The sequence below is a fragment of the Mesoplodon bidens genome (genome assembly GCF_964165515.1).
Source record: "Mesoplodon bidens genome assembly, chromosome: 7".
Lineage (NCBI taxonomy): Eukaryota > Metazoa > Chordata > Mammalia > Artiodactyla > Ziphiidae > Mesoplodon > Mesoplodon bidens.
Genome location: NC_138164.1, coordinates 30,388,443 through 30,403,138, shown reverse-complemented (window position 1 = coordinate 30,403,138; position 14,696 = coordinate 30,388,443). Strand labels below are relative to the sequence as shown.

The 14,696-nt window shown below is 36.8% G+C and overlaps 1 protein-coding gene across 12 annotated transcripts in view; it reads left to right on the top strand.

Moving 5' to 3' along the window:
- Positions 1-14,696, top strand: part of YAP1 (Yes1 associated transcriptional regulator) — a 109,513-nt gene that overhangs the window by 43,406 nt on the left and 51,411 nt on the right. For all 12 annotated transcript variants that reach the window (XM_081239686.1, XM_081239676.1, XM_081239677.1 and 9 more), the window contains exon 3: positions 7,068-7,183. In XM_081239686.1, coding sequence (XP_081095812.1) covers positions 7,068-7,183 — 116 coding nt within the window. The remainder of the gene's footprint in view (positions 1-7,067; positions 7,184-14,696) is intronic.

Sequence of the window (14,696 nt, the reverse complement as noted above, 5' to 3'; positions counted from 1 at the left end):
TGAATTTAATTCTCAAAACCCTGGGAAGTAAATAAATCAGTCTTATTTTAACGAAGATGAAACCGTTTGTTTAAACGACCTGCCTGTACAACCCAGTTTATCGCTGGCAAATTTGAGACTGGGATTTGAATCCATGTCTGCTTTCTTACTATTCCACAGACTTCTGAAAGGAGGGATCTGGGTCTTGAAAAGGTTAGTTAGAAATTAGGTGCTTTATGGGCCAGTTGGGGAAAAGATTACCTGAGGAAGAACAGTAGTCTCAAGAAATGTAGCAGATATTTCAAAAGAATCAGATATTCATATTAAGCATATATAGCTGTTGATTATAGTGTTGATAACACTTGATTTGCATAAAGGATTTTTTTTTAAGTAATACATTATCTAAGCCATCTCTCCATGACCCACTTCCAAAGTGGGTTCACTGCTTTCTTAAAACGTTTATGTGCCATTGTGACAATATCTGTTGAAGTAAATAGTAGGGAGACTTAGTAGATACTGAGGAATTACTTTCTTAGGAGATTAGACACTACATTATAATAGGAAGACAATGCCTAGATAGGGAAGCAACTTGCAAATTATCATATCTGTATATTAATTTATACAGGTGCCAAGAATCTTGTTTCTAAAGTAAGAAACGAAGTAGGAAGGAGAAAAAACAGTGTAACTTTAGAGCTGCAGTCCACCAATTTAAGTGAGTAGAAGTGGTAGGCATAATACCCCCATAGCCAGTTTGTCTCTGTACCAGTGCCATCAGGTAACCGATCATTAACACCTCTAATGATTGTGCATTTTTATAATAAAGACAACTTTCTGTTCTGATGGTAGAGCTCGGTTGCTAGTCTTGGAATAGTCTTAATAGTTGGCTAATTAAACAAGGAAGCATTTAAAAGGATTCTGATTCTCTTTTTGAATTACATTCCCTGAAAAAATTTTATTCTCCTAATGGCAGATTATCATTTTAGAAAATCTTTTCCTCTTTAGAGACCAATAAGGTAAAGTGAAAAGAACACTGAGCCAGAAGGTAAAAAACATTTATTTTAATCCTGGCTATGTGTGACTGGGTGTTTGGTCTACTGAGTGTTGCAGAGGAGATTTTTGTCTCCTTGTACTTAATTATTGTAGGGATTAGAGGCGGGTAAGTAGTGATGTAGAGGTTAGTCTTAAGAAATCTAAACAACATCCAAAATACTCTCACAGCATAAAAAGGAAGTCTGATATAGTACAAAGAGTGCAGATTTTTGTATCAATTCTCATTCCTGAGTTTAAATCCCATTTCTGCTGCATACTATTCGGCTGCTCTTGGGCATATCACTTAATCTTAACAAATTGTAGGAAGGGACTTCCCTGGTGGCACAGTGGTTAAGAGTCCTCCTGCCAATGAAGGGGACACAGGTTCGTGCCCTGATCGGGGAAGATCCCACATGCCACGGAGCAACTAAGCCCGTGCGCCACAACTACTGAGCCTGCTCTCTAGAGCCCGCGAGCCACAACTACTGAGCCCATGTGCCACGACTACTGAAGCCTGCGTGCCTAGAGTCCGTGCTCCGTAACAAGAGAAACCACCGCAATGAGAAGCCTGCGCACTGCAGCGAAGAGTAGCCCCTGTTCGCCGCAACTAGAGAAAGCCCACGCGCAGCAATGAAGACCCAGCGTGGCCAAAGACAAATAAATAAATTAAAAAAAAATAAAAATAAATTGTAGTAAGTGATTATTTTGTTCAACCTCTGTGAGAGACTCATGAAGCAATGGCATGGTATCATCTTCCTGTTGAACACTGGTCCTGGAGAGATGAGATCTTTGGGTCTCCCCATTGTAGCTTCTTCAGGTAGCATTTCATAATCTTATGGATTTCCCCGTAATCGAAGATGGGACAGTAATATTGTTATTCTTTATAAGATCAGAATTCCTTATATTCCCTGCCCACGTTTGAGTTTCATAAGGTTCACATCTCCCAGGAGGATATAAAGCGCTTCAAATATTTCTATATACTGTAGCCTCAATTAACTTTTGTGGGATTATGCAAAAAGTCAGTTTACAAATGATTCACTTTGGATTTCTGCCCCTTTTTTGGTTCTACACGGATTCTGCTAAGTCATCCAATATGTAAGGCCAGATTCTGCAGTAAAAAGTAAAAGACAAGGGCCTCCCTGGTGGCGCAGTGGTTGAGAGTCCGCCTGCCGATGCAGGGGATACGGGTTCGTGCCCCGGTCTGGGAGGATCCCATATGCCGCGGAGCGGCTGGGCCCGTGAGCCATGGCCGCTGGGCCTGCGCGTCCGGAGCCTGTGCTCCGCAACGGGAGAGGCCACAGCAGTGAGAGGCCCGCATACCACAAAAAAAAAAAAAAAAAAAAAAAAAAAGACAAAAGCCAACAGGAGAGGTGGCTCTGTATACGCAGGAAAGACTGCTGCTGGACATGGACCTTGGTCAAAGTACAGCTGCTTATGTTTCATCAGTCGAAACTTTGAAAGGTTCATTGTTTCCCAGTCTTAGCTGCTCCAGAGTAAGATCATAGGGTTTATCTTGGTCATAAATCCAATTACCTTTCCTTTTCCAAAGTAATAGGAAGGAAAATTTATTTATGTATCTTGAAGGGGCTGGAGAATTTCACACTTAACTATTTTCCTGTAGTAAGTTCAGCATCTAGACTATTCTTAGGAACAAGATAAACTAAATTTTAAATTATTTTCTATGTTATATATAACCACTCATATTTTTAACTCTGAAAATACTGTTTTATGAGTTTTGCTTAATTTTATCTCCTTGGTTTATATATTTTGATTCTGTTATTTATAATTTGACCTTTTTTAGAATCTGTAGTTTAAGTGAAAATTCTTTTCAGCCCATTCTCAGATTAGCATTTGTGTAAACTCTTAATCACCTACATTCTTAAATAATGCACACTGCTTTAATATTCATTTCATTTACTATTTATTGAGCCCTACTATGTACCAGGCACTCTCCCAGGTACACCTTCTTCAAGAAGCTTATATTCTAGTAGTAGTAGAAACTCTGTTTTGTAATATTTTATAAATTTTGTAAATTCTTTTATTGAATCTTCAATACCATGCCTTTTTATTATATTCCCTCTTTAGTATTTATGCAATGTATTTGTTATTCAGTATAATTACAAAGAACTTACATTTTTGAATATTGTCCTTTTCTTGTGTATGTCTAGTACAGAAATTGTTTTCAGAATTCCTGGGTACCAGATGTAGTCTTGTTGTGTACTGGATATGTGACCTTGTGCAAGTCCCTCAGTTTTTCATAGTGGAGGTACCAATAATGCCAGCCTTCTTAATCCTCTTAATGCTATATCTCTCGATAAGAGAGTAGAAGTCCTCACACCAGAATGCAATCAACTTTGACCAACCAGTGAAATTATTTGCTTCTACCCTATCCTTTCTTCCTCACCTCCTTACAGTGGAAGCAGTGTCTACATTCTGTTCTTTCTCACTTTCTAATGGATGACTATAACTCTTCATTGATCCTTTAGCACATCTTCAGCTACTCTGTTTTCATTCACATTTAAACACTTGAGTTTCTTCCTCCTGAAAAAAACAAAAATTCATACCCATCCATTTGTGGTTTTGTACACAACTAAATTTGTCTGTTTTCTTACCTCCTATGCACTGTACCCCCATCATGCCACTGAAGCTGCTCTTGCCGGTGTCACCAATAATCTCCTTATTACTATTTCTAGTGGGTCTATAATCCTTACCTGCAATTACATTTTTGGAAAAGAAGGTGGGTATTGATAAAGTCAGTAAGGCGACAAGGACTTTGGGAGAAAGTTTGATGTTCTTAGGGCAAAAAGAAAAAAGCTTTCTTTTCATTAATTCATTGACAAATATTTATCAAGCACTTTATTAATCATTGAAGATACAGTAGTTAATAAAATGGATAAAAGTCCCCTTTTCCCTGGAGCTTGTTAGTTTGAGGAAATAGACAAACAAATTAAGTAAGTTATGTGTCAGATAATGATAAAGGATTATCAAACAAAAATAAAGCAAAGAAAAGGGAGTAGAAGTTTGAATAGGGTGGGTTTTAGATGACATGGCCACAGAAGGCCTCACTAAGAGTAAGACATTTGAGCAAAGACCAGGAGATGAGGGAAGGTCCTGTGCAAATAGTTGGGGGAAGAGTAGGCCTAGCAAACTATTTATTTGGTCTAAGCAAAAATAGTTCTTTGTCCTATGAAATGTTTTTATAAAGATTTTTATTCTTATGATAAAAAGGAAGACTGGATATTTTGGGGTATACTTCTGCAAATTGACTTTTTAGGATAAAACAGTATTCATGATTTAATCTTACAGAATAAGTGAAGACAAAAACTCTAAAGTTAATTTTATTTCACATTCCCTTTAGCATCTAAATGGTTGCATGCTTTTAGTGTTGGGACAATTTAAATAATGGCATATTTATTCCTTAAAAAATGTAGATCTTTTTTGAGTAAGTGGAACATTAGCTGAAGTAACATAGGATAGCTTTATAGGGCTCTAAACTAACTTACTGAGGTTCAACAGAAGCCTTTTCAGGAGGAGAAATTTTAGCATTTGTACACTTAGTAGTATTTCAGCAAAATAATCACTTTTTTGAGAGCAGTAAAACTATACATTCTCTGCATTATATTCAAAACCCTAATTTATTTAAAGGAGAAAGGAGCCTTAAGAACAGACTTACGGATCGGCTCCGCTATTTGGGAAGATTCATGTGCTTGTTATCAGAATATGGTCGTTTAGTCATCAGAATAGGGTCTTCCTAAACCCTCAAGTGGACTGCAATCTAGTTATAAATGGATTAATATGATTTACATAATTGGTTAATTTTCAGAGAAATCTGTTAGATATTTAGAAAACCTTCAACAGTTAGAATCCAGAACTTGATTCTCTCTTCTCTTTTACCCCTCACAAAGGTAACAGATTTTAAGAAGTACTGGAGACAAGGAGTAGGCAGGTGGCACACAATTTCATTCATATTTAAGAGCCAGTAATAATGAATCACTGGCCATTTTTCCTGGTTTCTTAACATTGTAACAGGCAGTGAGAAACAGAAACATTTCCCTAAATTTTAGTGGTCTTACAGGTTTCAAGTTTCTTTCCTTCAGTATGACTATTAATTATCATGTGTATTGCTTTATATCTGTAAGCATGAGAAGCACTGAATATCTAGGAAACATTTTATGGTTTAATTTGTTCAGTGGCCCACATGGAGGATGGAAAAGGAATAAGCTCTTAACTGAGCTTGATAAGGATGTGATCTTTTAGAATGAGGTGTTTACATAAACACTTGAACAAGGTTTTGCCTTGTTCAAAAACTTGAACAAGGTTTGGCCTGTATTGTCTAGACCTGAGCAATGCTAGTGCAACTGCTAAAAAGCATATATGACTGGTAAATAAATGCTGATAAGGTGATATTTGAGAGACTATATACTCTACTAAATAAACATTCTCTCAGCATTTTTAGTTGGTCTGTAATAGCCTTCAATTGTCAGGTACCATTGTCATTCCCAAGTGTACAAATCTTTCACATTTTTTACCCCCCTGTTTTCATCTTCTTTCTGCTTGCTTAGGAAAAAGAATTCTCCCATCTCCAGTAGATAATATTTAAGGTCCATTCTAGCCAGAGTCTAAGATCCTTTTTTACTGTGTTATTGATATGGTAACATTATTGATGAGAGAGCATTCTGGTTCCATTTCAGGAAAATTAACGACAGGATGTCATTTCCTTTACTATTTACATGGGTATTTATCATGGGATGATTCAGGAAGAGAGAAATCAGATTTGAAATTTAAACAGCCATAGAGAAAATGATTTGAGGCTTTTTTTTAATAACTTATTTCTAATGCCCTCCCTCCCCCATTTCAAAGATAATGAGTTCATGATTGTCTTTCTAGGTTTTCCTATTAAACAGTTCTGTAATTTTGCCATCTAAACACTTAAAACATTTTGATGTCTATCCTTCCCATATGTTTTCAGTACACACACGTTTAAACAACTAGCCTCAATTGTTTTACAATCTACTTTAAAAAGTTGTATTATGAATATTTTGTATGCTATTAAATATTATTCTAAAATATTTTCAATAGCTGCAATATAGTACATTATATGTAACAAGATTTAATTAGTCCCTCTGGTTAGATGTTGTTATCTGCTTTTAGATTTTTGCTTTTATTAATTATACAGAAGAGAACTTTGCATAAATCTTTGAATACTTCCCTGGCTATTTCTTCAAGATAAATTTTCAGGTGGTTTCATGGGTATAATATTTTTAGTTTTTGTTTCAGCGAAACAATTACTCTTTGCTGGAGGAAGAAAACTATATTTTTGAATGCTCATATGCCAGATACTGTGCAAGATGCCTTGTAGTCTCATATTTCATATAATTTTTAGCTGTTTTCATCCCCAGTTTTATAGATGAAGACATCTGTATGCATATGTGTAAGATATTTTGCAGTACGTTAACAGTATGTAGAAAATGTTTAAATGTTTTGTTTAGCAAATAACAAAGGCCTTCAGCAGTCACAGGAAACAAAACTTAAAGTTTGTAATTCTGTTTTGGCTTTGGAGTATGTACTATAATAAGACTTCATCTTTTCATGTTTTATTTGTTCAGTGTAAAGGGTTTTAGGTCTTAAAATTATATGTTAATTGGCATTTATAGCTCTAGGAGGAAAAAAGTGGGTGATTCCCTTATGAATTTTGGGTTTTGCTCATATGACTACTGTTATAGACGATTAATTTATAAATCACATTTTATCTTTAAATTAGAAGCAGATAATAATTGTCTGCTAGGTGAAAATGGTTTCCCTTCACTTAAAACTTCAGACATAACTTTTTCAAATTTTGCACTTGCAAGATCTAAGAGGGGAAAGTTCAGTGATATAAGGATGAAAAAAGGTTGCAGAGGAAGGGTGAGAGCAGTGAGGTGACATGACTGTATGCTTTTACAGAGCTAATTTAGAATCCTTTCCCTGCTATTTCATAGAGCTACCCTATTTTGCTAAGTGAGGTGGTTGTTTTTAGGGCCTCGTATTTGTTATCTAATGCAGTGGATGTTTTGTCTCAGTCACATAGATCAAACAACAACATGGCAGGACCCCAGGAAGGCCATGCTCTCCCAGATGAACGTTACATCCCCTGCCAGTCCACCAGTGCAGCAGAACATGATGAATTCGGCCTCAGGTGAGTGAAATACTGTAATTAGAGCACACCAGGTAATGCTCGTGCATTGATAAAACTTTCTGTGGAAAATAGTAGTTATTCTTTTAAGGAAACTGGAGCATGGGTGATGGTTATTTTCTATCCACTTTCCTAAGGGAAACTTATCTTATTTCAAATAACCTGCTGAAAGCCAACAGATTTTAAAGTTTCAGTTCTGAAGTGAATATCTCAAATTCCTAGTTTGGTTAACTTTGACATACTTGTGTTTTATTGTGCCGCTTTCTTGTGTCTCTTAGAGTTGAAGTTTCCCTCTTCCTTTTGTGGTTTGGATGGGAAGCCAAGCTGTGGTGTTCTTAACTCACCTCTTAAAGTGGATGTTTGTTCTACCTTGAGAATAACTGGAAGGTAGCCACTTACAAACCCCAAAGCATCTTTCTTAGGGCTGGTACATGTTATTTAACACATTTCCACCTTTTTCACAGAAGATAAACCTGAGTATAAATTTTTTTTCTGTCTCCTGTTTGGCAGTTTACTTAAATCTGCCATTTTTCTCATCTATGTAATGGGGAGTGGTCATGCCCCTTATTATAGAGAGGAAGATATTAAAGGAAATCATATAATATGTATAAAGCTTTTATATTACAGTTCTAGTACGGAGTAGATACTAAGTAAATGTTACGTTCCTTCTTCCCTATGTCAGTTAGATATTGTCTGACTTCTTCTTTGTTACATGGGCCCAAGGCCATAGCTACCCATTATGCATCTTTGTGCGTATTAGGAAAAGGTACCCCTTCCTCTGGGAAGATGCAGCCCTATGCCTGGCATCAAGGATTAGAGCATTTGGACTGGATTTCTGACCATTCCCCTACCCCACCCAAACACACACAAACACACTTTATCCCCTTTACTGAGTGTCCTGGGTCAGGACACAGATGGCAACTGTAATTGGCAGCCCTAGTGGCCTTAATGGCTTCCTCCTTCACAGCCCATCCATCTTCCCTACCCAACAAACTGATCAACATGATACTATTGGAAGCTGCACTGTAGATTTTCTTAAACAGCAGCCTTTGGAAAGGGATTGGTAGAGTTGGAGAGCGTGGTACAATTCATTGTCACAAGGATTCCTTGACCAGGAAAGGTCACAAAATTTGAAATGTCCTTCTGCCCCTAAAGATGATGACAATGTGTTAGAATGTTTTTGCTGTTCCATTAACTCTATGTTCTTGCCTTGGGTGGGTTGAACACTTGAAAGGATTCAAGAAAATGAAAGTCAAGGCAAGATTCGTGACTGAGCTTCTCTTGTCATAAAGTTTCTTTATATAAACTCTTGAAGAGTTTATATAATCTTCCATTTTATCTTCCAGTTCAGCTAATTTTAATATCAGTACATTTACTTATCCTCAGAACCTGTTTTATACGTGACACTTGAGTTAAAATTTTTTCAAAAGCAAAAAATTATGCAAGTATTTATTGACTGATATTTTTACTTGACAACCATTTTTTTAATTATCAAATTTCCAAATAAAAGTTCTGAAAGCTGCTTCGTATTTATAATCCGAAGAAGATGATGCACATTTTTCATTTTGTCATAATCCATCAAAAACTATACCTGGGAAATTAGTAACAAATACCTCATTAATTTAAATTTTATTTTGAAAGATTAGGCATTTTGCATCTAAAAGGTTGATTATGATTCTTTTAGAACATTGGTTTGTTTATGTTTTTACTATTAAATTTTCTAATAGTAATGGTCTAAGGAAATGGGGAGAATTTGTGTTCAGATTTATGTTTAAAACCAAAAGTATATATCAAATTGGTTTTAATGGATTTTAGAATATTTGTGTATCTTTTATTTCAGCTCTGCGTTTTGTAAAATATGAAATGTGTTTTTATATACTGCATATAAATTAATAGACATGCTTACTGCTGTATATTAATTAAAGAGGTGACTGGCAGGAACAGTTTGAGTAAAGTGGCAAGAAGCACGATTGTAGTGGGTGGGTGGGGGCATTGTATGAAGAGAGGCTGAGACAGAGAGAGTTGGAGGGAGGACCTGAAATGGGAAAAGCCACCCCCAAAGAGACTTGAGCATGTTTAAATGGTAGTAGAAGGTATTAAATAATAATAGGAAGCCCTTTTTATATGTCAGGCTTTCTGGTGAGGTCATTTTGTACAATCTCATTTAATTCTCATAATGGTCATTTAAGTTAGGTGCTGTTATTAGTCTCACTTCACATCTGAGAAACATTGAGTGACTATTTAAAAACAAATAGAAGACTTCTACGTGGTGTTGAAATGCTTGGGAATGAATGTCATGGGAACTATAATCTTGATAACCTCATGTTCACATAAAGTTATAGCCATAATGTCATTTTAATAAGGGTTCAACCCAGGGTCTTCTCCTTATCCATCTGGAACAAACCCATGGAGTTTGGCGGCTGTGCATTCTCCACTGAGGTTACACAGCATGATTTCTCAAATAGCTTTAAGAGAAAGTGATCTTATCTCTCAGTCAAGGATTTCTCCTTGAGAAAAGCAGCAAAATTGATGCTCCTCTGTGCTTGGAAAATAATCTTCTGAGTTTTTAGAGCCTGGAGCCAGTGAGCAAGAATTGTGAGGGTATTTAAATAAATTTCCAGGGTATTTACTGTAACAAAGCAGCAAGCCTGTTTCCAGTTAAGCAGGGTGTCTACAGACAATTTTCACCCGAAAGGGAATGACTTCTGAACCTGGTAATCTGAAGCCTTTAGATAAAAGAGGAAGCTACACAGCTCTTTTGAAGCAATTTACTGGGTTAATCAAGCTAAATGCAGCTTGATTTACTTTTTTATCATTAATTATTTTAACAAGAACTTTCTAGTGTTAGTCTTTTTTAAAAACTCTCCTCATTCAAATATTTGGGTCCAGCTTTGTGTTCTGTTCTAATTATTTCTAATCAGGCCACTTTCCTTTAAAATACTGTATTTTCTCTATACTCTCCAGTTTTCTGCATAATTTTTAATGGAACTGAATAATATTTTAAGATTTCCTCCAGTTCTAAGATTTTATGAAATCCAATTTCTTTCACTCAAATTTGGTTTAGCAAAAATGATTAGTTTACTTTTGCTTTTTATAAGTCCTTTTTCAAAATATGAGGTTGAAATGATGAATTTCATTGCTAGACTGGAGATGTGTGATTTGTAATTGGCCAAATTCCTAAATATATGTAATTGAGAAATCACTTAAATCAAAGCTGCACATGGAAAGGATTCCTTCCTTCATCCTAGGAAGAAATTTATATTCTTTAACTGTCCATTTAATTGGCAAGGCAGTGAACTTTGTGAAAGGAATTTGAAAAGTGAGGAAAAGAAAATTATAAAATAAAAGGAAACTTGAATAATTTAATAAGATAATAGTTCTATTTTACTTTACATTAAAATATATAATAATATATACACATATAAAAGTATACACAAACCCTATTCTGTTAAATTACTTGATGATTGCCCTTTACAAGTTATATTAAAAATGTATTGGGCCTCCCTGGTGGCGCAGTGGTTGAGAGTCCGCCTGCCGATGCAGGGGATACGGGTTCGTGCCCCGGTCTGGGAGGATCCCATATGCCGCGGAGCGGCTGGGCCCGTGAGCCATGGCCGCTGGGCCTGCGCATCCGGAGCCTGTGCTCCGCAACGGGAGAGGCCACAACAGTGAGAGGCCCGCATACTGCAAAAAGAAAAAAAAAAAAAAAAAAAAAAATGTATTATGCTTATAGCACATTAGTAGCCTTTTGATACATGCTTGGGATCTATATAAAATAGTTCTTCTGCATACTAAGAGTTGGGTAAACAGTAGTGGTTTTTGTTTTAGACATTAGAAGATAAGGACTTGGGGAGAGAAAAGTGGTAATTCTCCTTTAACCAGCTCTATTTATATGAAGATGTTAAGTTTTTTATTAGTAGCTTGTTAACAGTGACCCACAAGATTGCTGAATCTTAAAGCAGCATTAAAGTCAAGAAAATATACTCTGTGATAATCCAGAAATAACTTGGTGCCAAAGGACTGGTGACTGTTTCGGACCATTAAAAATTGTATAAACCTTGATTTAAATTATACAAAATCAATGAACCCAGTTGTCTGCTTTTTAAAAATTTACCATTGATAACAGTCCAAAGTCAGATGTCTTGCGACAGATACATTTTAAAGGATTCATTATTTTCATGTTTTAAGTCTGGCATTTATTTATTTGTTTGTTTGTTTTTTGTTTTTTGTTTTTTTTCCCTGGTACGCAGGCCTCTCACTGTTGGGGCCTCTCCCGTTGCAGAGCACAGGCTCCAGACGGTCAGGCTCAGCGGCCATGGCTCACGGGCCCAGCCGCTCCACTTCATATGGGATCTTCCCGGAGCTGGGCACGAACCCGTGTCCCCTGCATCGTCAGGCGGACTCTCAATCACTGCGCCACCAGGGAAGCCCCTGGCATTTATTTTTGACTAATGCCCAAATCTACCAATGCAGCACTTTCTGGTTTCCCCATTATGAAAACCTGTATGGAATTCCTAGGAAATATGTCAAGATGGGTGGAGAAAATGCCCTCTTGATTGTGGAAGGTGATGGGTGTTGGAAGAATTTGCTAAGCACCTCCATTGCAGTGGGGAAAATATTCAGAAGCAAGCGGAGTGGGTAGTACAGAGCTTCCTTGATATTTGCCTGCCGTATTACTTCTGCTTTGTGTAATCTGTGTCAGAGGACCGAAGACCAAATGGGAAAGAGAGATTGTTACCAAGGAAAATATGACATAGGACAGATGTGAAATGTAAAAATAACAGGTAGAAAGTTGATATGAGTTTTTTAACTTTAAAAAGCACAGAAGAGGTAAGGATGTATGGAAGTTGCAAAGCTGACCACCGGTTTTAGGAGTTGATAATTCTTACTTCATGTGTTGTAGTTCTAAGTTCTAAGTTCTAAGTTCTAAGTTCTACTTTTCACCTTTGGAGTGAACTGAGAAAGAATTTAGAATAGGGGTTAAGATCAAGGGCTCTGGGGTCAGGTGGACATGGGTTTGAATCCCAGCTCTGTCACTCAACTGACTATGAGATCTTGGATAAGTGAATATATCTACCTGTGCCTCATTTCTTCACTTGGAAAATGGGGTGACAATAATAATAGTAGCACTGAATTTATAGGGCTATTGTGAATATTAAATGACACAATCTATGTAAAGTGATGGGTACATAGAAATTAGTATTAACAATATACAGTGCTTGGTATAATATATTGAATATATAAAAGTAAGTGTGATCTGATCTGATATTTTACAGTGTAATCAGTTTACATTACCTGGTAATTACTGTTACTTCATTTAAAATAAGTTTTTAAATCTGTTACCACACTATTTTTTAGGGTTATGTTTATCTCTGTAAGCTTTTTATCATCAAATATGCATCATTGGTTCTTACGCAAGTCATGCGTTGTCTTCTGGCTTTTAGATTCACATAGATTCTCCAAGCGTGAGAGTGTTGATAAGAGTGTTAAATATAAATATGGTTTTCTTCTCATGGGTTAAACCTTTTCTGATTCTTAAAGTTTTTTATTATTGTAAGATGGAAATTGTTTGTCAGTCTGAAATCATAATATATGGAACAACACTTAAGTATACCAAACAGGAATAAAACTGTAATAAAGCCCAAAGTCAGAGCAATGAATGAAGTATGAGACGGAGGTAGTGTACTTTATTACTCTCAATCTCTTAACCCAAATAATCTTTTTTAAACCAGAATTACTGCTTGCTTTTTTCTCATCTGCAAATTTTGGTAAATTAAGAAAAGATGGCCACAGGAAAAGGGAAAATAGTAAAAAGCAAAAGCATAATCCAAATGAATATAATCCTTAAGAAACTCTGTTTGTTTTATTTAGTTTGTATCTTTTTTTTTTTTTTTTTTTTTTTTTTTTTTTTTTGTACGCGGGCCTCTCACTGCTGTGGCCTCTCCCCCTGCGGAGCACAGGCTCCGGACGCGCAGGCCCAGCGGCCATGGCTCACGGGCCCAGCCGCTCCGCGGCATATGGGATCCTCCCGGACCGGGGCACGAACCCGTATCCCCTGCATCGGCAGGCGGACTCTCAACCACTGCGCCACCAGGGAGGCCCTAGTTTGTATCTTGATTTACTTGTTGATTAAGTTCCTGAAAAAATGGTTAGTAATATGGAAACAAGAACCATTTTTCCTGTTTAAAAATATGGACCAGTCCATTTCATTTTAATAAAGGTTATCAGTAAACAATATATAGGTATTATGAAGGTAAAAATATTTATTTGTGAAATAGAAAAAATAATTCAATGAGGATGTCCAATCAAGTTGCAGATGACATAGCTTGCAATTATCATATCTTCAGTATATAGGAGTTCTTCTGAAGTCTTTGTTAAACCCCGTGATGCCCTACACATGGCATTTTTAAATCTTGATGGCTTCATGACTTTGCTGCTTGATAAAACATGCCACTTGTGTCAGAGCAGCTAATGGCCTCTACTTTACTCTGATGGCAAGAGCTTTTCACTCCCTCTATACTGGGGATCAGTCTTTTTTTTTTTTTTTTTTTTTTTTTTTTTTTTTGGCTGCATTGGATCTTCGTTGCTGCACATGGGCTTTCTCTAGTTGTGGCGAGTGGGGGCTGTTCTTCAGTTGCGGTGTGTGGGCTTCTCATTGTGGTAGCTTCTCGTTGCGGAGCACAAGCTCTAGGCGCATGGGCTTCAGTAGTTGCAGCACGCAGGCCCAGTAATTGTGCCTCGTGGGCTCTAGAGTGCAGGCTCAGTAGTTGTGGCGCACAGGCTTAGTTGTGACATGGCATGTGGGATCTTCCTGGACCAGGGATCGAACCCATGTCCCCTGCATTGGCAGGTGGACTCTTTACCACTGCTCCACCAGGGACGTTCCCCTGGATCACTCTTGATATTAACTGACTCCAGTCATGATTTTTAACTTAAAAGTATTTTCTAAATAATATTAAAACTCAGAATACCTGAGCAAGGCAGCAACATTTAGCAAATGGAACAATAGATGTTGGCTGATAAATTATCATTCTTTATTCTGATTCTACCCAGCTACACTTCTAAAATGACTCCCAGAGCAAGACACCCCTCACCCCAAATATATCAGCAGAACTTTAAATTCAGTTATTCTGGAATCGAGGCATGTGTTTATATATTACTTAAGGTATTGGCATGTACGATATAGAACTATTTCTAAAGTAGTGCTCACTTCTTCATGCCTTTATTAAAGAAGCCCAAAATAATCATGTTGAAAAGTGGACATATAGTTACTTGGTTTTTCAGTACCTTCAGAACAGTATTTTTTATAGTGTTAACATTTTCCTAAGATTGTGTCCATTTGAGAATTGTGATATCCCCAATAATTATCTAAATCTCAAGTGTGTTAGGCAGTACCATATTCATACATTTAGTTGTATGCCCTATTATTTCAGACAGGGTAATTCCTTCCTGTCTTTGCTTTACTTTAGGGGTTTTCTTCTAAAGCAAAGGGAGATATATAGAAACTCAAGATTGT